The following is a 25,241-nucleotide window of genomic DNA, read 5'->3' as shown; positions in this document are numbered from 1 at the left end:
TTTAACCAACTAAACAGAAAATCACACATAGCTGGAGTTACTTTTGTTGAGTATGTCCAAGGCAGAAGAATTACCAAAGTAGATTTGTATTATTTTTATGTAGCTTGTGTAAAATATGTGTATAAGGAGAACAGTGTGTCTGTGGAAGACTCTTACATAATGCAACTCAGAGAATTTGCATTGAAGGCTCAACGATGGAAAAAATTGAACTAAATAAACTCATAAGTCTAATTAAACAAGAGGAAGTTTTAAAGGCTATTAATTTATTCCAGGTGTTGATCAGGTAAGAGGTTCAGAAGAAACAGAACCTTAAGCACTGAATAAAATCTTGGGATTTTTTTTTAACAAATTAACATGACTTTTGAAAAGGAATAATACCTGGAATTTTAATCAAAGTAGTTTTAGTGGAAAAATATCAGTGTAGTTTTCAATTAAATTTGTCTCAAGTGTTTCTTGTTTTCAAGCAGTTGCTGGAGTTGGACAAGCTTGTCAAGCCTCCCGGTCTGTCTCTGGTTTGCCTGTGCTGTGCGAGGACTCGTAAAAAGGAAAATATTTGAACGATGGAGGCTAAAAGACGTCACCTGTACCTGTTGGTTAGTTGAACGGGTTTACAGCAGTTTTTATTTGGAGCTAGTCCTCGTGAAAACATAAATTAGGGTTTTGTTGCTGTTTCTGACAACATCATCCTGCCTGCGCTGACCTTTCACCTCTATTAGAGGGAAACAGTGGAACAGAGACCGGTTTGACACCAACATGAGAATCCAAGCATGAGAATGAACCGTGTAAAGACACGGAGGGGAGAAAAAGGACATCTCCCTTCAGCTCTGATGGTGGTATTAAAAGATTTATTGCCTCAAACCAGGTAAAACATGGTCAAATATTAACATTACACAACATGAAATTATGTAAGCAACAAAATAATAAAAAAGCATTGAAGAAATACATGGGGTAATCATTAAAACCGCATCGTTTATAGGTTCTGTTTGGCCATTTTTCATTCAATCATCCGACTCTGTCACCAATGGAGCAAATCCTTCTGTCTTGTTGAGTAAATATAATTCTCTCTATGGATTTTTCAGCCACTACTGAACATTTATTTGTCTTGTTTCAAGTGTGGTACCAACAAATTTTACTTTACAGTTAGCTTGGAGTCATGCTGCTGTGCTTACTTGGCTTAAATTTCAAATCACAAGTGATTCTAATCAATAAAAATCAGATGGAATAAAGAAAATGTTATTTCCTGTTGTGTTCTTCATGGTCCTTAACCTTAACTATCCCCTATTACTGTGGTTTACAGTAGGAGTTTAGTGCATTTGGAGATTTTAGATCATATATCAACAAAACCCAACCAAATCCTTTCCGCCAAAGTTTCTGTCTGGTGATGTTTGTGCTGATATAATCGATTTGGTTTGTCACCACCGCTGGAACCACATAATTCGGCCAGACATCACAACTTTGGTTTTGTCTGTCCAAACACCATTTATCCAGAAGTTGTGGTTTGTGCACTCATGCAACTTTGCCAACCTCAGCCACGGTGCCTTGTCCTGTGTGGTGGTAGATGAGCCATAAACTTTAAAAATACATATTTTATTTTAGGATTGCACAGAGGGATGTTGCTAAAATGATTTTTTGACAACTCCAAGGGTCTTTGTCAAATTTTTTCTCGATTATGTCATTTTTATGACGATGGGTTTTTTGGTGTTCCCTTTGGTTATAACCTTTTACCTGCTTTAATAATAGCACTCCTCCCCACATACACGAAAGGATCATCCTGTTCTTGTTGTTTCATGTGCTGAGATTACTCACTGATTTCTGTGAAACAACAAGCAACCTGGAGTTGGCAAGCAGGTATCTGTTCTACAGGGCGTCCTCTGAGACGTGTCCCAGCTTGAACAATGGGTCGTCGTTATGCATGTCAGCCAGGCAGGAATGCTCACGATCCATCGGTATGCAACCAGGCAAATACTCCTATGTACGTCAGAGATTCGGTGTTTCCAGAAGCCAGGTTGTGACTTCCCCCTTTGCTACGCCTCAGTCAAACGACTGTGATGGCATTAGTTTGTTGAAAAAAGGTGCTTGTCCATGCATTTCCCTTTATTTCTAATCTATTGATCTACTATCTGCAGCCTGCATACATAACCAAATGAAAACATAGATTTGGCAACACAGGGCTTTGTTTCTTGACACTAAAGTTAATGTGTTTTACGTTTGGAAATGTAAAAACATTTGAATATTCAAACTGCTGCAATGCGATTCTTGGTAAACAATTCCTCTTCTGGATACCTTCAGTTCCTTTAAAAAAATCTATTGGGGAAATGTTCTTGTTTCTCTCCAAGAGAAACAATTATTTTTACAAAAGGGATCCTTCATTTTATTTATTATAAGACTATTTTTTTAATCAAGACGACTCCCTTCAAATGCTGCAAGTTAAGATATATTTCTGGGCGTGTATTTTACAATCTTACATCTGCAACTGCAGTGCTGCTTTGAATATGCTGACAAAAAATGAGCCCTTTTGACATATCTCTATGAGATATGACCCCACTGAAACTGGAAGCAGTTATGCTAAGCAGGCTCAATTGACGAAACTGAGGCCGGAAGGCAGCGCAAGACAGCTAGTTCCTTAAAAAACTCCTTCTGGTAAAGCAGACAGGAGTGGGAAGCTGACTCAACACACAGTCAGTAAGCATTACACTCGCTTATGGAAATGTGCTTACTGCTCATGACAGAGACAGGCTTTGGAAATAATTGAATAATCAATGAAACTTATATGAGCATTAAACATGCACTAGTTTTAACGTTGACAAGCATATTTTTACTGAAAGGTCCTCAATTTAAAAGCTCTCCTGAAGAAAAAAAAACATATTTCTATATATTGTAACTTGACGAAGCTAGACTGAAATTTAGAAAAGAATATTTGGAGTGGAGGTGAGATGTTTAATGTCCTGAGCTTGCAGCTGTATTTTTTACTAAAACATGAAGAAGAAAAAAATAATAGCACCAACATTTGATACCAAGTGTCAAGTTTTGAGGAAGAGAGGTGATCCTTGATGACACCTGAGAGTTTTTTGCTTGACATGTAGAAAAGCAAAATTGATGCATGGCCTCTGAGAAGGCGTAGACCCTGATTGGATGAAAAATTAGTTCTATGACCAATGATGGTGTTCACACTGAACTGTGGATACCCGATACCAGCTACAGCTAGAAAAGGCTTAGTATGAAATGCCAAAGCAGTGCAAATCTCGCAAATCTTGATCCAGGCTTTTTCTTTCATGCTACGTGCACACCAGGCATGTGATGTGCTTTCAAGAACACGCTGATTGCTGGTTCTTGAATGCGCTTCTAGCAAACATTGTTCACACTGGACTCTTGCTACTTGAGACTAGCGCATATACCCACAAATTGAAAAGGCTTGGTTCAAGTTTTTTCGTTCATGCTACACACTGGGGGCGTGATGCGTGTGCAAGAGCGCACTAAACGGACGTCCATGGAGGTTTTTTTTTTCTTGTTTGAGCTCACATCTGGTTCAATTCTGTACGACTGGATAGCACCAATATTGTTCGCCATTTTTGTTGCACTAGTTATGTTAGGTTGGGGGTGTGAGAAGCTGTAAACTAGTGGGAGAAAGTGTAAACAAAGGGTTCATAGGAAATGAGGGCAGGCTTACTCTGGGCCAACAGTCTGACAAATTTCTGAAGTTCCACTACAATCATCTTTTAATCTGGTGTAAAGGCGTTCCCAGTGGTCTTTTGAATAATTACGCTATCTTTAGCCAAAATAAAAAAACCTGTATCATCTATTAAGAAATTTGCCACTGAGTTGTGGACGGGACTGTTGGTTGGGAGTATGAAAGAAGAAAACAAGATTGTATTAATTCCTATTTGTCTGCAAGTGGATGCATCAGAATTAGGGCTGCCACAAATTATTATTTTAGTCGACTAATCACTTATTATTTTTCCGATTAGTCGAAAATCTGAAACAAAGGAACTATTTTCACAAAAGATACAGTTTTTGTCTCACTGACTCAAGTATTAGTAAAGGGCATTTTTTGTTGCAGAGATAAAATAAAAAAATAAAAAAACATAAATAAAGAAAAGACTAACTGACTATTAAATTAGTCGTTGACTAATCGACTAATCGTGGCGTCCTAATCGGAATGGAGTGGAACAGGGAGCTTGTGACCTGCCAATTGTAGTTTTCACATAACAGCTACAAGCTTTTTCCAATTGTATTTTTGTCTACTCTTAACTTACCACAGTTTGAAAAAAAAACTCAAAAACACATTTTTAATCTTCTTTATACATGTCTTCTAGCATCAGAAGGAGCATGCTAAGAACACCAGACACACTTTTTTTTATTGGAGCTGGTCTTCAAATGTTTATGAATTTCTGCAGAAACTTGTACATTTTGTAATTCTTCAGAAATGAGTGTACTTTTGAGGGTTTGAAACTCTGCTCAGTCATTTTTCTAAGTAGGAGAGGCGCTTTTCTGGCCGCTTTCCATCATGGCCGCCCCTGCGCGCGCCTCAAGCTCCAGTGCAGCTTCCTTCTATCACCGCCAGACGACTCTCTTCTCTCTCTCTCTCTCTTTCCCTTCCGTTTGAAGCGAAGCCCCGCCCCTGACAGGTTACGGGGGCGGGGCCTGGCAGTGAGGAGCCGGGAGTCGAGCAGAGCGGCTCTCCCGTCTTTGTCGTTTCGTGCTCCCTCCGTTGCGGCGCTTTTATTTGTCCCGTACAAGAATACAAAGCGAGTCCCGGCCAGTATGAACTAGAGACGGGGGATGAGAGCGGCGGGGGGAGCAGCGGGACACGAGCTGTCGAGGTGGACGAACCTGTAGCCCCCGAACGGATACTAAAAAGACGGGAAACGAAGCTTCGCCGATGTACACACTGGATTCTACCCACCAAAGAGTGTCGAAATCAGCCGAAGAGGGGTGGCTTTTCTCGCTCAGGTAGGGGTTTTGTCATGGAGATATGAAAACAAAGCTGTCGGTCTGTTTATAAATCGCTATTTAGGGAGCTGCGCGGTTAAAACGGGGAGTTTGGGAACGTTTGAAGCTAGCAAGGTCCTGTAGTCGTAAAAAAATAATAATAAAGAAAAGCAGTCTTTGGTTTAAAGTGCGCGAGCCCCGTTCGTCTCTTCTCCCCCGCCGCCACACTGCAGTCCCCGCCGCGCGCTAGTGCGCGCGTGCCGCCGAGAGAGTGTCAACTGTAGCCTACGTGCAAACTTGCTCGAGCGGCGATGCAAGCGGCACGTAGACGGCGGGGGCTGCGTATCGGACTCCCGAGATCAAAATATAGTCCTGGGAGAGAGTGGTGGTGGAGGGGGTGGTTTTGTTTCGCGGATGATCCTATCGCTCCTGTGCGGATACGCAGCTGTAATTGCGGGCATGACGTTAGCAAAGACCAGAGAAGAAAGAAAGGAATAAAAAAAAAATACCCGGCAAGGTGCAAATCCGCGTCCTCCTTGTAATATGATTAATCTGGAGGTTGTAACATCTCTGCTGCAGGATTAGGTAATTGTTTTCCCTTCTCCCCAGTAGGTGTAACAGGCTGTAATATTCCGACAAAGACTAATGTGTATGTGGCAACAGATCGCTGTGGTGACTGCTGCTCCAGTTACTCCTGCAGGCCTGACCCTGGAGTCACACCAGCCTACCGTTCTCGCTGCTGGTGGGGGTGTTTCGTTTCAGCGCATAGAGGGCAAAGGTTTTCTTTTCCAGGAAGGGAAAGGAGTGTTTTGATAGTATGGCATAATAGCTCGCCTAGCAACATATTAATCACTGCTGTTGTCGCCAGGGTGACTTCACTTTGGAAACGGATCATGGGATCCTAGCGGTTACCTTTTATGACTGCCTCTATCTTTGCTTTTGTCTTTCCTCAGGATTGCCGGGGTTTAAAGGGAGATCATGGATAAAACTTTGCACATACTCCAGAAATCCGCAGACAGTGTTACAACTGGGATCTCCCTGGATATGAGTTTAAACGTGGACGAAGGGGAAGATTTCTCGGAACAGCCGATCATGGGGTTGCCAGACAAAATACCTCTGGTGAAACCCTATTTCAAGAAGAAACAGAGAAAATTGGACGCCAAATGCCTGCATCATGCTCTGGAGGATCCCATACTGTCCAGTTTGCTGAGCACGGACACGCTGGTCCCTGGAGATATGGTGTTTGTTCCCCGGAGCCAACCGGGCCGGACGCCGGGTAATCTGTGTGCGGCGGCGGTGGTGAAGCAGAGCTGTGTGGGGCAGGTGTGCCTGAAAGACCCAGGAGCTACTGAAGATGCCACAGCTGCAGCAGCAGTGACCGGCTTAATGAGTCAGGACGTTGATGTGGAAATAGCTGATACTACTGCAGAGCTGGAGGAGACGGAGCGGCGAGGAGAGCGGCCCAAGGTGGCTGATTCCACCCCCGACTGCTTTACTCTGAAACCCGGCCTCGGAGTGGTGGGTGGCACAGAGACAAATACACCCCCAGGAAGGAATATACCTCCCATAGTTGCACCCCAGGTTTCTCATCAAGAGGAATCCATCAAAAACAAAGAACTCTTAGCCTCTGTTGGTGGGAATCTTCCAGTCAAAGACTGCACTGGAATCCAGGACCCTCATTCACTCCTCCTGCAAAAGCCTGACAAAGGAGCGTTATTTCAGGATAAAAGCGAGGAGGCCTCCCTGGACCTGGTTTTTGAGCTCCTCACTCAGCTCCAGTATCACACACACCAGGCAGACTCGGTGGACATTTGTGTGGATTTTCTTCAAGGACAGTGTGCTTATGGAAACGACTGTGCCCACCACCACACCGTCTTGCCATACCACTGGCAGATACGCAAGAGCAGCAGTCAGACATGGCAGAGCTTAGCAGACGACTCCCAGGAGCAACTGGAAAGACTGTATTGCAACCCGGACACTGAGCATGTTAGGCTTAAAACTCAGTAAGTACCTTCACTGTCATCAGTGTGCATGTCCATGGCTAAAACCAGCATCAGATTTTGTGTAGGAAGCACCACTTTCAAATCCTTTGCTTTAAACAGGGAAATGAAACCACAATCTAGCAGTTTTATTTTCCTTGTATTGGCATAAAATTGGAGTAGAACACAGCTGAGTACGGTGGGAATTGATGCTCTGTGGTCAATTGAGATGCATTTGTGACACGGTAAGGATCTTTGTTAGCCATAGCCACCTTTTGTTTAGGGCATATGGGTCAAACTCAAGGCCCGGGGGCCGGATCCGGCCCTTCAGATAGTTATATTTTATATTATTGTTATTAACCAGTGTTTATGTTCTTTGATTTACTGTAACTTTTAAACCATTAACACGATCAACGTAATTCTAGTTGATTCTGAAGGAGAAAAGCGGCACAAGCTTTTCTCCTTCAGAATCTACTAGAATTAAGTTGATCATGTTAATGGTTGAAAAGTTACAGTATGTTAAACACTTGACTGGCTCCACTCTCGTCCCAGATTTGAAAAATGCAAAAAATAAAAGGGGGGCAGGGCTAGGGGAGGCAGGCTTAGCGAAGGAGGTGTGGTCTGGAAATGTGATTGACAGTGACAGTGAGGTAACTAAAGGATCTTTTAATTATTGTCTCGATAACAATAAAATAAAAAAATCAGTAAGTTCAGGAGGCCCAAGCAGGCTGCCTCTCCTTCCCACAGCGAGCTAGCCATCTTTGCCGTTCTCTGCGTTTCGGGACGACCTCCACCACTCTTGACGTCAGCGTTGCGGGGTGAGCTCCAACACTCTCGGCATTAGCTCCGCCACCTTCGGCGCCGCGGGGAGATCACAAACAGTCTGTAACTCTCGAGCGTGTCATGTGTTCAAAGATGGGCGGGGCTTTTATACTGAGCATGATGAGGTGAAACTTTTTGGATTTACGCCAGTTGACCAATCAGAAAATTCAACTGTAATACCTCATTTCAACCTGTAGGGGAACATAAGATGGTTTTAAACCATATTTTCAGGAATTAAACAACTTTATTTTAAATTGTAAAAAACTGCCAATGACCAACAGACAGCTCTTTTAAAGCCCCATTTATAGAGGTCAACAGCCAAAAAAAGTTGATTTAGGTTTTGGTTACCCTTTAAGCGTCACCGGCAACGCCTCAGCTGTTAAAGGGTTCCAACTTATATAATTTTTCCGAAATATATTTACACAGAGTAAACTATTGAAAGTTATTTAAGGTTTAAGCTAATTTATTCTGGAATAATATTGCTGCCTGTTTTAAAAAGTTAATGTAAAAAGTTAAGTTTTTAAAGTTTTAAAATGTAGTTTTAGTGTGTTCAATAATGTTTATCCTGTTCGACCTAAGATGTGTTTTGGATTTTGGCCCCCTGTGGGATTGAGTTTGACACCCTAAACTTTAGAGTGTTAATAAAAGGAGACTGTAGGCTCAGTTCCCTTTTTGTTTTCACCTCTCCTGGCAAACAGAAAGCGGCGGCTCTGCAGCTGTTCTGCGCTTGCTGATGCCCGACCTAATAAGCCTGTTGTTTGTTTTCGAGAGCGGCGTGAACGTGGATGCTGGACCTGTTTGGCCTTCACGTGCCTTCTGGTTAATGTGCACTCTTTGTTTGAGCAGCTTTCATGCCCTGGCACTCCATCTCCCAGTTCCGATATCTGTTATCTATTTCCTGTATTTCCCTGCTCCCAAACGGGGCCATGTGATTGGCCGTGGCGTTGAGTGAAGCCAAATTTACAGCCCTCATGACCGAAAGCTGTGAACCTCCCTGACCCTTCAGTTGAGCTGTGTGGTCAGTGACACAGCCACACTTGGCAGCTCCTCTCCTCTCCCCTCAGTCGTAAACATGCACGGTATGGTGTGCAGCTGTGCGCACGCACGCACTTCGCCATGCAGACACTTGCACGAAAAGACTGCAGTAGGAGGCTAAGTGGCGTGCTGTGCTCACACGCACGCCTTTTAGGGACAGAGATAAACCTCCCTTTCACTATCTCACACTCCGTAGATGCGCAGACTCGTGCAAGCATTTGGAAAAGCTCAGTGGGTGGGGGGCGCGAAGGAGCTTGTAGTGCTTCCTGTGAAACAGTCACAAGCGCGTTTACACATGACCACTTACACACAATGAGAGCGTTCCATTTTTATGACCTCAAATCTGAACATGAGTTGTGATATTTGATCAATATTCTCATTACGGAACTTGCTGCTGCAAACATCCCCCTCCCCAAAGCAATCCATGCAGTTTCTCAGTCACTTTAATTTAAAAGGAAAATTCAGAGCAGTCAGTGACACAGCACTTTGCTATTATATCAGCTGCATCGACACCCTCAATTACATTTGTTGACTCTGAGCAGCAGTGTGTGCGTTTGTCGTTGTTTATGCTTAAACTGACGCACAGGTTAATCAGAGTATGGATGCGTCGTCTGTTTGACTTGTTGGCTGGTGTATTGAGCTGAAACTCTAAAGTGCACGTTGCTTCACAAACAGGATATGCACCTGGTGGAGCCAACCCAGATTTTTCAGAAGGTTTTTGAGGGCAATTCTCACTCAGTCAGGCTGGATGGTTTTGGCACCCTCAACTGAAACTTCCATTGAAACTAGAAATGCCAGAAATATTTCTCTAACCAATTTTGACCTCTATTCCTTTTTTTTTTTTTTTTTTTTTAAACTATGAGTCACTGTCTTTTTATTTGATTTGATGAGTCCTTGTTATGGTTTCACTGTGCGCCTGAAACTTAATATCTAAAAATTAGGTTGTATTGATGATCACTTCATAGAGTTCGGACTAAAAACAGGTTCAGCTTCTTCCAGCTTCACTGTTTGTTTGTTTGGCATTGAGATATGCTGACACACAGTTTTTAAACTTTTTTATTTACTTCAGGCTCCTGGAGCCTCACAGCCTGTGGAATAAGCCAAACAAACCCCATCCTGCTTGTTCAGCTCCACAAAGCTTTGTGTTGTGCTGCTTGTGTGAGAGCAGTCTCTTGATATTTCTCTTCAGAAACACGGTTTGTTCTTCATGCATGCAACACCACGAACAGAACATAAAAAAGAAGGCATCATGGCAGTTACTATGACCCAAATGATGACAGCCTCAGTGATCTAAAGAGCAGCCGACGACTTGAGAGGCTCTGTTGTCGGTATGGCAACGGCCATGTTTGGTGTGCGGGAAGAGTGGATAGAAAAGTGTATCTGTATCTGATTATGCACTCCTATATAGCAAAGCGCGCACACACGAGTGTGAGCTCTCTCCATGTGTGTGTGATCCATAGCTCAGGTTAATCCCATCCATATGATAAGCCGGAATGGGAGTTTTACTAATCCATGTTAGTCATGAACTCGGCAGGAGGGAGAAGTGTCAAACAGCCATCACCTCTAAAAGTTATACTCTAGTAATCTTTTGCCGTGATGTTCTTTGTTAAACCAGTTTGTGTATTCTGTTATATAAGTTTATAGCCTCTGGTTAAATTCAGTACTTTATGATATATATTTATTTAATAGAAAATAAAACGTCAGTCATGTCGATTTCCTCTTGAGAAGGGACCTGATTTTAATCTTTTCATAGCTATGAGGGCACTCACATCATTTGAATGTGCGCATTAGGGCCAGATTCTTTTGTCGGCCATGTGATAAAAGCCTCGCTTGTCATTAACCAGCATAAAAAGTCACTAAGCTGTGAGCACCGAGGGCAGAGTGACCCGACACCTATGTGTGTGCCTTTGTGTTTATATCGCAGGAGATTGTGCGCTACCTCGTTACCTAGAGCAAAATGAAAATATGTGCGGTGTAGATTTCAAGGAGAGGTGCATCCTATGCAGCCAGGGTGTGTGCACTTTGTGTTTATTGGGTTTATCACATAGCTCCCGCCATGAGCCAAAGGAGTGAGGTCCTGTCTGTAGTTTGACTTTGATCCCTCCATTTTTCCCCTATTCTGCAATTGTCGTTTTATTGCTTTTCTCTCCTTCTATTGGATCTAATTTTGTTGTTTTTGCTGCACTCACCATTAAAGTCTGTTGTAAAAGCTTTCCCAGTGGTCTTTTAGTTATGACTATGTTGGTTCTAGGCAAAAAAAAGTCAATTTTTAGGACATAGTTTCTGCAGAGCGGCATAAGTTCATTAGAATTTTGCTTCTGAGTGGTGGGCGGGACCGTTGCTGCGCTGATATCCCATCAACCCTTTGTTTACACCACGGTCGTCAAACTCAATCTCACAGGGGGCCAAAATACACCTTGGGTCGTGGGCCGATTAAGATAAACATTTGTTGAACACACGAAAACTAAAATTATAACACTTTCAAAACGTAACTTTTTATTGCGGACCAAACCTTGGGACACAGCCCATACCAGTACACTAACCCAGTGCTCTAACCGGAGTCTTGTCCGCGTCTGGAACCGGTACTGCATCTGGAACTGGGACCGACTTGTGTCCGGTACCGGGTTAAGGTTCGGGTTAGGATACCGGTGCGGTCCATGTCCCGGTATCGGTTTGCGGCCCGGAGATTGGGAAGCCTTGATTTAATGGGAACAGCCAGCATGTCAAAAAACATCAAGTTGGAGACACCCAAAATGTAAATTTTTGGCGCGGAGGGTCCTTAGTCATGCATCAATATGTGATGACTTGGGAAGGACAACTGCGGGAGGTTAATAACAAAAATATAAACTGATCAGGAGAGCCGGTTATAATCACCCAGTAGACCGAATCTGGTCCTCTGGTCGTGACTTTGACACGTGTGGTTTACACTCTCCCGCTAGCTTACAGCCCCTCACAATTCCAAACTAACAACATTGATGCTGCAACAAAACTGGCGAGTATTGTTGGAGTTATCCAGAGAGACAGTCTTGATCTAGATGCCAGCTTGGACAAGGAAAACAAAAACGTGTATGGATCTAGTCGTCTACAAGTGGATGTATCGCCTGTTTTTTTTTTTTTTTGTCTGCTCCTGATTCATAAGGATTTGAATAAAGAAATACTCAGAAACACAATTTCATTTTGCTTACATCATGAGAAAAGTGCCACAAGAACATGTTAAAAAAACACCAGAAACACTATTTTTATCTCCAAAATTTGTTGTAGTTCTGGTCATCCCTTGTTGTTTGTGGATTCAGTCAACCGAGAAGTGTAGATATGTCTAATTGTTCCTATATGTTAATAATTAGTAGTTACCCCTCTGCTTGTTTGTCTTGTGCTTTGTGTCTTTGTTTGCTGTCAGATTATTTTAACCCGGGGTCAAAGGGTTCAGGGACACAGCCCCCTGAGCTCCAAAGCTATATCACAAATACAGGTAGAAACTTACAGGAACAACCCGGGACACGCAGAGTCAGCAGATCCTGTTTTCCGTTTTCTTTTTTGACTATCGCTCTTCAGAGCCGCAGAACAAGATTCAGACGAGGAACACCAGAAAGTCAGCAAGGCTGACATGAGTAAACGGGGCTAGCCTATGACATCAATGAGGCGGAGTGTGAGAGAGGCCTTCGTCAGCAGATAAGGTTGACTGACTGACTTATCAAGGCGTGGCTGGATAAGTTTTTTCATGTGTGTACACGAATCTGCTCAAAGAATGTGTTTCTGCTTGTGTGTGACTGCCTCCTCTAATCTTTTTTTTTTGTGACGTTTTCAGTGGCATATGATGCAGGAATGCGGGCTCTTGTTAGCTTGTCCATAGAGAAACGGAAAGTGTATATGTTTGTGTTTTTAATTAAGTAATTTTGATAAAACTGACATTTTATCACATATAAATTTTTTAAACCCATATCATATTTGGAATTTGCTCTCTAGACTTTCTCTGCAATTTTTTTGAACAACTTAACATTTCTAGCCTGTTCCCTGATCTTGCCGAGGAAGACGTCCTTTGCATGCCTTTCCAGCTTTTTTGACTCGAAAATACAGAATCTCCGTTCGCCTAATTTAACTGCTGGAATTGTATTTTTAGAACAGTGCCAATGTAGGTTGGGAAGCTTTGCAAGTCATTGTCTAAAAGGATTTTAGTGGCATAGGGAAACCAAAGTGAAAGATTCAGAAACGATTATCACTCAGAGAGGCTTATTGCAACTTCCTCATATTAAAACGTGAATATTTGTGCATGCATCATAAGTCAGAGGAGAGTTTCACACACGCACACATAATCTGCTGTCGCCATAACAAACTGTTGCTGGTAGGAACTGTTCTGCACTGAGAGAAGGGACTATGCAGGTGCACGACATGCACATTCCTTCCCATACAGAAAACACAGAACATAGATTTGTGGAGATAATGGAAGAAGCAGAGAAACAAGAACCAGGGCAGAGACATGACGGGAAACACTGAGAGTACTCTATTGAACTAGCAAGGATTTAAGTACTGGGTCATAAAAAAATATTACTTTTCTTATTAGTTCTCAAAGCTCAGTAAATAAAACCTCATGTGAGTCCTACCTCATGATTATTCTGTGCTTTTCACTGAGTCATTATTTCTCACAGCGAATAAAAGCTTTCAATTTGTAAAATAATTTGCTGCTAAAGGTGGTCGCTCTGATGCCTTTTGTATTAGCTGTTGAGAAAGGATGACCCAGCCTAGTGTGTCATGTTTTATTGCTAATGTCAGGTTGTGTTCCCCTGATTTTCAAACCCGATAAGGACCAGGTGGTTTTGCCTTTTTCATCAGGTTTTGACTCATAAAGCCTTAGACCTGTGAAAGGGCTGTACGATTCTTTTTCTCATGACTCCAATTAAGCAAACAGTGCGCAGAAGAGAACGGGTTGTTCAGAGATAAAGCAGAAGAAGTTCTGTTTTTACCAGTTAATTTGTTTGTACATTTTCTGTTTCCTGCATCCCCGCCATGCGTCGTTTCTCTTCTGTTTTTCTCTTTTGTTGCTCACTTCACGCTCAAATTTAATCCTTGTACCTTTTTTTTTCTCATGAAACCAGAACACCAGTTAGTTAGATACAGAACAGAAACTCCTGTAAACACGAGCATTTATCTACCTGCCTCGTCGTTCTGGTTTTCTGCTTATCCGATAATCTGTAACTTATTCCTCAGTTACTGTTTTGTTTCTGCACGTGCTCAGTAAGCAATCTCGCGTTTCACTTCCTTAAAGAGAGATACAGTGCTGCTATGACTTAGCAGAAACACTGACTGTAAATATAGTGTGGATAAATACTATTTATAGGAGTATTTCTCTGTAAGGTGTTGAAATATGACTCAGGATTTTTAATTATCGTCCTCCTGACAGTAACCAGTGTGTACCATTTTTGTATCTGTGAGCTTGCAACCTCAGTAACCAGTAATTACAGTTACATTACAGAAAGCTGAATTCTTGTTTACCATGTACTGGTTGTAAGAGGAGACGTCAGTCCTCCCCTAGCTTAGCTTCTCTTTGTTCTAGCTGTTGAATCTCTTAAAACCTGCTTGTGTCGTATTTACACCCAAGACAGAGGCACGCTTGTAGACATCCAGCACGTGTCGGTTTGTGTTCTCTGTCTGAACGTGTGTCTTTGAGAGCCTAAGCCATGCTTGACTTCCGTACAGCAGCATGTCGGTGTATAATGCATATGTTCACGTGTTATATCTGACCCAGAAAAGATTTCCCAGAGGCGGAATAGAGGAATGATGTGAAGAGTGATACATGATCTCACAGCCCCGCATAAAATACATTTCTGAGGCTCAACATGTTGAGACTGTTTGTACTTGATGATGGTATGCATCCTTTTTTATTGATATAACAGATGGATATGAAATAGTAGTACACAGTGCCACACGCGACTGTAGATTTTATTGTATTTGTCAGAAAACAACCACTTCCCCCAATTTAATAATCCGTTTAATCGCCATACCTTCATTTTACATTAGGCAAACAAGTCTGCTTTTTATTCAATTAATTTACCAATCGGTGTCATCTCTTTGCCTGTGATCTGGTTTAGCTTTTGAAGAGCTATTCATCCATTCAGGCTCGTGTTATGAAATGATTTCTCTTGTTTCCTTTAATTTCCTGATTACATGTCCCATGCAAGTCATGTCCCCCTTTTTATTTTTTTTTTTTTTTGAACAAAAGCTGTCATCCTGCATGAGTCATCCTGTTTGTGCAACTGGCGATTTGGTCGTCTTGCTCCAGGGCACATGGGTTGAATTAAGGTTCTATCAGCAGCCATATGCTCGGTCACACGGCTGCTGATTGAAATATAAATACCAGTTAACAACAAGGTCACCATGTCACAGCTGCGTGTTAGTTGCCCGCGTGAGCAAGACTGCCGTTCAATAGCCGACTGCAGCGCTCCGTCTTTCGGCTGATTCAATGACTCTACCTTTATCTTTCAGGGGTCGAGTGTTTACCCTAAACTTTGGGACAATGCAAGTGTGTGACCTCGAGTTTGACTCTGTGCGGCGGCTGACTACTCCCCCCAGCCCTCTCCCCGTGCCTACAACAAACCCAAACCCCACGCCCAGCTGTCACACAGTGTGGAAGTACTACTGCAGAGACAATTTTGGCTGGAGGGAATACTCCGAGGTGAGCCACTGTCTGCCTTCATGTGCTTGTGTTTGTTTGCATGGATGCCCAGGAAATGAGGCCAGACGCATTAACTTTGCCCACTCTGGTCAATTGTGTGGCCACTTTGATTGAATCATTTAGAGGCGCATAGTCACTTGTAAACATGATGTAACCACCCTTTGTGAGTCAGCGTACTGCAGCTGCCATTCATGTCACCAGTAGAGAAACAGTCGAGTATCTTTAAATCCATGTGGGAGATTTCATATGTTATAGTTTTCTACCTGTTTCATGAGTAAACTCGTCTGCCATCAACAACTGTACCACACTTCTTCTCCATTTGAAAGTTCACAGGTCAGTTCCCGGAAATGAAAACCGGTCTAACTTCTGCTGTCTTGCATTTCTTCTCCTTTGCAGCCGGTGGTAAAACTCATAGAAGAGGCGAGTTCAAGAGGTCTTAAAGAAGTGCGATTCATTACTCTACAGAACCAGTACATCCTCAACATCATAGAGGGCTTCCAGCAAAACGCAGTCTTTGGCTTCAGGCGTCAGATCAAGAAGCGGCCCATGTTCATGTCCTCTGTGATGCTTACACCACATCTACAGTGAGTACTCAAAACTCCTTCTCCTTCCATCTTTACTTGCTGGTTGGGAGTTGGACATTGTTGTTGTGGGAGGGTCTCTAGACCGTGGTGTTGGTTGCTTGTTTCAGAGCTTTGGCATCAACACCTGGTGTAGAGGCTCAGTTGGTATTCATGTAATAGGCTTGGGTACCATAAAAACAGCCAACAGAGCTTGGAAGTGTGAGAAAAATAAAAATAAAAGAAAAAAATTGTCCAGTGCAATATCTGCCTCGCAAAGCTTGTGTTCTCTGGCAGCACTCCAGTGATACATGAACACCTGAAGAGGAAGCACGTTGTGACTGAGTATGATAACGTTGAAGAGTGATTGGCGTCTGGGAAAGCTAAGCTAACATTAGCTCAAACAGAGGGCAAAAAATGCTAATGATTGTGTGTTTTACATCCAGTTTACACATGAACCGATTAAAATAATCGACGATCAGTCGACTATTAAAATAATTGTTTGTGGCAGCCCTAATTGAATGCATAGAACAGGGGTGTCCAAATCTAGGCCTCGAGGGCCAGTGTCATTAATGCTTTCCAACCAATCTGCCATTGGAGCTCCTTATTGCCCAGACACACCTGATTCCGGTAATCAGCAGCAGATAAGGCAGGATTTCTGGAAACCAGCCGGATGCTGGATTTGGACACTCCTGGCATAGAAGAATTGGACCGAGTGAGTGTGATGTCACCCACAGAAAATGACTTACTTCTGTCTCCCAATGAAATGAAGTCATTTCAGTCGCCATTTTTGGGGGGATTTTGACGCCGCCAGTTGGAGCCAGACATTGTCAGTATTCAGTGATTGGTTCGTCAGTGTGAGGCATCGGATTGGCCAGTTTATAACTTGAATAACTTAATAGGATAATCAAGAACATGCTAAAGACGAGTAGCAGAGCTAGAATGGTTATTCTGACGAATACTATAAATACTATAAATGAGTAATATATATATATTTCTCAATTGAAGTCTATGGGATTTTGGCTCCTTGAAACCCTCGGGTACCTCCTGTTTGGAACACTAGAGGGAAGGGGTCACTCAGTCCAGTTCTCATATACAGTCAATGAGTAAACGTTTTGTATCATAAAACTAGAAGATGGTGTTTGTCATTTTAAAAACCAAAGATGACGAATATAATTTGGCTTATTTGAATCTTGTGAAAGGAAATCATTCTTTACAGTCTTTGACAATATAACTCAAAAATCTCTTTCAAATGCGGGTCGATATAAAAGCTTTTTGATACTGAAAAGCTTTTGTTGTTGTTGATTAACTTTCAGAAATGCTTCAAAGGTAGATGTTAAGGTCAACCAATTATTTGATAAATGTTCCCATTTGTTGCTGACCTGCACACTTGTTATAAAACGAGATATATTCTGGACACCGTGCATCTCTCAACTATTCAAAATAAGCTTTGTGTTTCACCTGACTTAAAGTTCCTGGCAACCCTTGAGTGGAACACAGTCAAAAAGTTGGCACTCCAGCACGTGACACTCTGTCTCCTCTCAGATCTGCGTGTTCTCTGCGCATTTGTGTTTAGAGATATGCCGGCACACTGAAGCTGGTACAGGACGCCAATGTCACAGTCAGGGCTGAATACTCAAAAGCCTTCGAACACTGCACCTACCTTTGATCCATTCAGCGCTGCTGCACTCTGGCAGCTGGAGCCAAGCTTGAAAAGCACATTAACACTTTGCAGCTCGGATTGTTGGCGAGTCAAACGGAGCTGCTGATACACGGGAGGTTGTCCCGTCCGAAATAAAGGCCGCCGGAGCCGAACAGATGGAGGATGAGATAATGGAGCAAATGCAATAAGTGGAGAAAAAAATAAGCAAAAACATATAATGCACAGAATTGTATTTTACTCCGATATGCGAGTAAATGATCTCTTTTAGTCGAGGCCTATCACCTTTCCTTCATAACGGTGGAGTGATTTGACTTGCAGCACTTTTAGGCTTTTACTTGAAACAAGTGGCAGCAGATTGGAAGTGAGTGGAGTCGGTTCACCCCAGTTGCAGCTTTTCTTTTTCACTCCATGTGTCGAGCAGTCTGTTGCAGTAGTGTCCTGCCAGTTTCCTCATGCAGAACCGAAGCTAGAACGGGCCTGTTCCTACCCAGCCAGGAGAGTCAAGTCGGAGCAAAATGGAGCACAACAAAACCCAGAAGTAAAAAAAAAACATCACAAAGAGAGGGTGATGCGGAGAGCATCCGGGGAAGCCTAAATGGTTTCCAGACTGGGATTGCAGCACAGCCGAGCTGATGAGTGTGAACCATTACTGCAGGGAGCTGGAGCTGCATGGAGGGTTTTGTTCATGGGGTGAATCACTTTATCTGATCACAGTTACATAATGGGAACAAGAAGTCAGGCTCAGAGTAGGGAACCATAAAACCCTCCGGTTTCACGTGAACTGTTATTTTTCTCTTGTATTATACATAGGAGGTTATAGACCGTTTTTCTGGAACAATCTGTGCTTGACTTAGTGATTGAGGTCATTAGTTTGATTGGCACTCCTCTCCTCTTATGATTTTTTCAGCTGTTCCCTCCTCTTCTGTCTTTACTATCTTTCTCCCTTTCAGTATTTTCTGCCCAACTCCATCACGCCTCTGTTATCTATACTTTTCCATTTCACATTTGTTTCCTGCAGCGGGCTGCTTGATCTCCTTAAAGCACACGGGGGATAGAAGCATCGATTTGACGGGAGGAAGGGAGGGGAGGCGACGAGATAAGACAAAGGGATAGAAAGAGATGAAAAGAAGTGTCACACAAACTCAAAACATCTTGATAACACCGGCAGACGTGCACACTTTGATAGGGGTAACGGCATTTACACTTAGAGCGTGATAACTTGACAGCCAAACTACTGTTATTGACTCGTATGCCAGACATGATCGTTTTTTTTCCCCCTGTCACTTCAGAGACAGCTCCACAATTGGCATTTAATTCCCCACCTTTCCCTCGTTCTCGCTCCAACCCCCCCCCCTCTTCCACCACCCCCCACCTCAGTGTCTCGTCTGATGTCTCGGTTTAATTTTCGCGTGCTACTTTTGTTGGGTCTGGTGTCTGACAGCTGCTGTTGAGCATCCAGCAGTGCAGGGCAGTCATGGGTGACAGTTGGTGAAATGTGACTTTTTCTGTCGTTTTTCTCTTTTTCTGCAACACAGTTGAGCTTTTATTGCTACAGACAGTCAGGTTTGTTTCACACAGGAATCAATTGGATTTCAAACAAAAGGGGAAAAGAAAGGAAAGATGGCAGGAGACCGTTTTTTTTTTCTCTAAACCAAAAAAATACATCAATTTCTTCATAGTAGCCATTGTTGATATATAAAAAAGGGGTACATTTATCTAACTTTAATTTTATTTCTAAATTAAAAGTAACAATTTCGTTTTTTTTTATTAATTTTGATCATTTCTGGTTAAATCTGGTTTTGTCAGCCTTCAATTGGCCCCACAATTAAAACCTCCCTGTAGATTTGAAAGCATTTACACAAAAAGTAGTGCACTAATAAAAGAAAACAGTCAAAAATTCTTACAATTTGAAAAAGTTTCTTTAAATAAGCAAGAAACATCTGTCAGTGGGGTAAAAAAAGACAGTCTTATCAAGAATTCTTATTTTAACGAAGCAATTCTAGTCACTTAAGACGGATTTTTTTAAAATAACAATTGATAATTTTTCTTGTTGGGTTTTTTTATGCAAGAAAAAATAAACTTTTCTTGAAACAAGGACCTCTTTACTTTTTTAAGATACTGTTTTTGCAGTGTTACACTTTAAAATTTCCCCTATGACAGTTGTTTTTCTTTTAAAAAATGTTCCCAGTAGTGTTTAATTATGATTATGAAGTTTTAAACCAAAATCCCACAACCTAAATGTCTTAAAAAGCTGTTTTTCATGTTAGTCTAAAGCCTCTGTTTCCAAAATCTCCTCTCAAGGGGCGTGGCTTTTGGAGCTGAGCTGAGCAGCCGTGCCCCTGTTACCATACGTATTGGATGAAACTCACACCAAAAATCCAGTGATGCTGATTTGACCACAGAAATGTGAACGACGGCTCATTTGACTGCAGTCAATGTGAAGATACCATCTTCTCTTCTCCAGAACCTGAACTAGACACTAGGAACAGATGAGGGTTTAGTGCATGTGCAGCAGAGCTGTTGATGGAAAGAAGATCATTCATTCAAACAGTCTGTCCAAGACAGTTTGATTGACAGATTTAAAAAGAGAAATACTCGGAAATACAAAAATGAAATGATTTCTTATTGCATTTGTTCTCTTTCAGAAGAAAAATGCCACAAATACATGTTAAAAACTCATAAAAACATGATTTTCATCAGAGGGGGACTTGAAAGTCAACAAATATTAGTAATTTAAAAACAATATCCCAAAATATTTCCTTAAACATTCATCACCATTGTCTTTTTCTGATTCTTCCAGGACCTTGGGTGGCCTCTCTTTGTCTCCTCTCGCCTCCTCCTCCTCCTCCCTGTGTGCCTCCACATCCATGGATACCTCGGCCTCGCAGCCTCTTTCACCGACGAGCACCAACCAGCCCAGCCTTTTTCCAGAAACGTGGCTGCCCATGCCAGTGAGCCAGGACTTCCTGCGGGTGCCCGTGTCCCGGGAAGACCGCAGCTACAGGACCGTGTACAGCCTGTTCCACAAGACGGTGTCCGAGACCAAGTTCAGGATCATCAAGATCCAGCGAGTACAAAACCCCTTTCTCTGGGAGAAGTACAAGAGGTGAGGCCACGAGCGTGACACCGACTTTTTCTGCTCGGTGTGGGCTAATATCTTCGGCGTGATCTGTGGTGAATGTGCTTATGAATATAGACTCACTTAAAGAAGCTCTAGATGCATGTCATTTTTGTGAGCATGAGATGGTTGAATTCAGAGATTATTGGATATTAGAACAACCTTGTGGTGGAGTCTAAGAACACTCAGTCATGGCTTTGTTTGCCATTAGGACGTGAAAAATCAGAAGTCTACACAAGGAAGCGTGCTTGGGGTTTGAAAGAAGGGAACTAGACCGAAGACTAGCAGCTGTGCTGAGCTTCGTGAGAACAAGTGTATGGGAGTGTGTGAACTCAGCAGATGAAGAGATGTTTGGTGATGATGATGTTCCGCTTGTGAACGCTGCAGGCTTACCGCTGTGGTCGGCCCGGACAGCTCCCATAAGCTGAAACAGTAAAACTCTCCCACACCGACCAGTACCACACGGTTTCACAATGACTGTCGGTGTGTGTCTGTGCGTGCCTGTCACCAACTCTGAAAGTGATACCCCCCCACCGATTGTCAGTCAGCTTCCCTTTCCCACACTTCGGCAGCAAGCGCAAAGCCCACAGCCTCTTTGCATGTCAGGGTTTGTGTGCGTCTGCATGCAAGAGTCTGTCAGTTATCGCGAAAGGAAGCTAGGCAATGAATTTAGAGAGGGGTAGGAAATGAGTCGCATGTTAGCTAGTGGGTGCATGTGTGATATCGGGTCACAAGCTGTTGCAGCGTGGAAGTTCATGTGTGGGTCACAGCCTTTGACACAAAGCACCGCGTCCTCGTGTGTCTTTGATTTATCCGTAGGTGACGTTCGGAGACAGATAAGCCTCGATAGTTCTATGCAGCTCTGGAGCAAACAAAGCAGAATCAATAGCAACCACAATGGATGCAGAGTCCTCAGACAAGCTTGATCTGTGTTATCATACACATTATGGACTTCCAGTACATGTTACCATTTCTGTACACCCATCTCATTGAGTGTCTCTTTCAAATCCAACAGGAAGAAGGAGTACATGTCGCGGCGTATGTCGGAAATGGACCGCCTGCTGAGCGAGCGCCACCTCTTCCACGGCACCTCCGCCGACGTGGTGGAGGGCATCTGCAAGCACAACTTCGACCCGCGCGTCTGCGGCAAGCACGCCACCATGTTCGGACAGGGTTCCTACTTCGCTCGCAAGGCTGTTTACTCCCACAACTTCTCCAAGCGCTCGCCCAAAGGAGTCCACTGCATGTTTCTGGCCAAAGTCCTCACCGGGAGGTATGTGCGGCAAGACTAATCTGCTGAACTTACACCAGTAATTAAAAGTAGTGTTTATCTTTACTAGATACAAGCTACACGTCTCTTTTCTGTCGATAAATTATCTTCTTTGAAATCATTTGTAGAAACCATTGACTGTACATGAGAACTGGACTGAGTGACCCCTCCCCCATCACATTCCAAACAGGAAGTACTCGCTGGCTCCAAGAAACCAAAATCCCATAGACTTCTATTGGGAAATAAAGCAGCTAAATTAGTCAGAATAAGCATTCTTACTTTGCCACATCTAACTTGCTATTCAAAGGATTTAAAGGATTTTATTCCTGCTAATCCTACATTTTTTACATATTTTTTCTGTAGTGCAAGTTGTTCAAGTTATAAACTGGCCAATCAGACGCCTCATTTAAAGTATGAGGCGTCTGCTGGGCTCCATGTCCAACATTTGAGGTGTTGGATTGATGGATTTTGTGTAGCCAATGGCAGTAGACTTCACCAGGCTTCTTTCAAGTGGTAGAGGCGTGGACTTCTGACGAGCTCACTCCTGATTGGCCAGAGTGATTGCCATAGAAATGTTGACTCAGACCGACTGACCAATCACTACTTTCTGTTGACATCTGGCTCCAACATGGCGGCGTCAATATCCCAAAAAAATGTAGATGGAATTGACTTCATTTGGAAACGAGTCATTTTCTACTGGTGACGTCACACTCGCTTGACTCGCTCCGGTTCTTATATATAGTCAATGGCACTAGACATACTATTACTAGTACATAAAATCTCAGTGACATCCACACTATCAGTCTACAGTTTTTAAAATCAATCAGAGGAAAAACAGGGATGTTGAACCCTTATCATAGCCTGAAGTACACAGAATTTAAACTCAAACTAACTTTAACTCACAATTTAAATTTAAATCTCTTAACTAACTCATGTCTGGCCATAACTCCACCTTTTCATCATTATGGTCGGGGAGAAAACAGACCATTGGTTCATTAAAACCTTCCTAGTCTTCATTCCCGTTATGAAACTCTTGGACACATTTGATCCGTTTCCACTTATGTGTCTCATTCTTTAATCCAGTCCAGGTGTGTTTTAGTTTTATTGTGTTTTGTATGGGTTTAACGTCTAGTTTGGTCTCTGACAGCCGTCCTCCTCTTTCTGAACACGTCCTTATAAACAACTCATTTCTTTGGGCCAATTTTCCGCAGGCTCCCAGCTTTTTGGACTAAATTTACAGAACCCATCAACATTCATTTGGATTATGAAAATCCTGAGGTTCTTTTCCATAAACCATCTCTCAGCCATGCTATTCTTCAATGCGACTCCCGTCTCTTTAAGAGCGAGTCAAATCTGCAGCTGCATATGTAAAACAGCTGATTTGGCTGGACGCATCATACATCACCACTTTTGTTCTGCTCCACACACACACACAGCTATGCTCCGAACCTTTAAATCTGTTCCACAGGCATCAAGAAAAAGCCAAACTACAACTCCAGCCTCTGTCTTTGTCTCTAATGTGCTCATTTTTGTGTTCTTTATTCATGATGCATGAGAAAAATGTTACTCAGGCTGATGGATCTTAAAGATGTGACATGAATATTTAAGAGAGTTGCTTATGGGATCCTACACTCGCTCTAAATGAAGTCCTTGCTCTTAGAGCTTTTTGTCAGAATTAGTCAAGCTTCCCTGAATCACCCAAAGGATTAAAAGTCACATTTTGAAGACCCCTAAAGTGTGTTTCTGTGTGTTTCCAGCACTCTAACGGAGGTTGTCTTTGCTGTGTTTTCATTCAGGTTCACAGTAGGAAATCCCTCCATGCGACGACCTCCTCCCATCAACCCCCGTGACCCCTCTAGTGACCTTTATGACTCCTGTGTGGACAACTGGGTGGACCCCCAGATCTATGTCATCTTCAACGATGACCAGAGCTATCCTTACTTTATCATTCACTACGAGGAGGTCCCCAGCACAGTGGCCATCTGAGCTCTTCACCGGAACTCTTTACGTCACTAAAGCTTAAGTTATAGTCAGTCTGTGGTCCGTCCGGGTGGCTGGAGCAGATGTTTTCAAACTAGCTAAAGTGTAACCAGTCCTGTTGGAACCGTTTCATCACCCGTTTACTGTAAACAGAGGAAACTGGAGTGTGTTTGCAAACGCTCCGTTCGGATGTGTGGTCAGACCGGACCGACTCCACTGGATAAAACTGGAAAGGACAAGGCCTGTTTCATGAGCGGACCCTTTAATAACTAGCATAGTGGTGGGGTCATCTTAGGGCGCAGGAGGATTAACATTATTTTAGAGACAAAAGCAAACCTCATTAGCAGTTCGACTCAGCCGTGTGTCTGGACATGAACTCGTTTCCCCTACACAACACTGTTCAAGGCAGTGTCCTGCCAGTAATGTGAATGAGCAGCTGGCTCTATGGGTAATCTTAGGAATCAGTGGGGCCTGGATAGAGAAACCGGGTCACCGTTGACCCGCTTGTCATAAACTCCAGTGAGCGATCGGCTAGCTTCTGAGCAATACTTTTTTTTTTTTTACCCATCACCCTCTCCCTAATCTCTATGCTGCGTGTTTGAATCTCAAATTCTGTGGCCATTCATTTTTGGCCTCTTCACGCAGACGGTGGACGGGAGCCTCAGAGGGACATCTGCATACTGTAAACCTCCTGGCAGAGGATTCAAATGAAGCTGCTCTTTTGTTGCCCTTTTTTTTTCCATGTTTGCACCCTTCGCTGTGGTTCCTCTCGAAGGTACTGAAGGGGATTGATGCTAAGACCCGGGACTGGAGGCGGCGCCGCTGGCGGCGGCGGCGGCAGCGCTGTCGCATTATGTCAACACGTCAGCTGAAGCTCATCTCTTTGTGGAGCGTGCTCTTGTTCAGACAGTAGACTTTTGTTTTTTGTTCATCTGGTTTCTTTGAGACAAACTGTACAGGTGTTCGCTTTGTTTATAGTTGAGCTGTGTGCCTTTTGTTGATAAAAAATGTTTATTTATGTTAGTTTTAATGTAACGATTAAATAAAGAATCGACAAGACTGAAGGACGACTGGTGCTTTTTCTGAAGAGAATTAGACACAAAGTGACAAAAAAGAATGTTCTTGGAGGATTTTAGCCTCGTATTTAGGTCATTTAGGAATCTTATTTGTTAATTTGTGTAGTTTTTTTTTAACCCTTCCCAAGATAATCATTTCGCA

General features: G+C 42.9%; 1 protein-coding gene across 2 annotated transcripts; it reads left to right on the top strand.

Annotated features, from left to right (window-relative positions):
- Positions 1 to 4,587: 4,587 nt before the first annotated feature.
- Positions 4,588 to 25,087, top strand: LOC112149506 (TCDD-inducible poly(ADP-ribose) polymerase). Of its 2 annotated transcripts, none has more exons than XM_024277234.2 (7): positions 4,588 to 4,950; positions 5,883 to 6,932; positions 15,243 to 15,432; positions 15,829 to 16,016; positions 20,456 to 20,761; positions 21,789 to 22,046; positions 23,840 to 25,087. In XM_024277234.2, the coding sequence occupies exons 2-7, from the start codon at positions 5,908 to 5,910 to the stop codon at positions 24,027 to 24,029; spliced, it is 2,157 nt and encodes a 718-aa protein (XP_024133002.1). In that variant the 5' UTR covers positions 4,588 to 4,950; positions 5,883 to 5,907; the 3' UTR covers positions 24,030 to 25,087. The 2 variants fall into 2 exon arrangements, with proteins under 2 accessions (XP_024133002.1, XP_024133003.1); XM_024277235.2 differs by lacking the exon at positions 4,588 to 4,950 and adding an exon at positions 5,004 to 5,514.
- The last annotated feature ends 154 nt before the right edge of the window (positions 25,088 to 25,241 follow it).

The sequence above is a fragment of the Oryzias melastigma genome, linkage group LG13 (assembly GCF_002922805.2).
Source record: "Oryzias melastigma strain HK-1 linkage group LG13, ASM292280v2, whole genome shotgun sequence".
In the NCBI taxonomy this organism is placed as follows: domain Eukaryota; kingdom Metazoa; phylum Chordata; class Actinopteri; order Beloniformes; family Adrianichthyidae; genus Oryzias; species Oryzias melastigma.
Note: the sequence above shows the minus strand (reverse complement) of the source record. Positions and strands in the feature narration are given on the sequence as shown.

Bases quoted from the DNA above. Each gene is read 5' to 3' on its own strand.
- LOC112149506 (XM_024277234.2), top strand. From the start codon at position 5,908: ATGGATAAAACTTTGCACATACTCCAGAAATCCGCAGACAGTGTTACA. The intron at 6,933-15,242 runs GTAAGTACCTTC...TTTATCTTTCAG, and splicing joins CATGTTAGGCTTAAAACTCA to GGGTCGAGTGTTTACCCTAA. The intron at 20,762-21,788 runs GTGAGGCCACGA...CAAATCCAACAG, and splicing joins CTCTGGGAGAAGTACAAGAG to GAAGAAGGAGTACATGTCGC.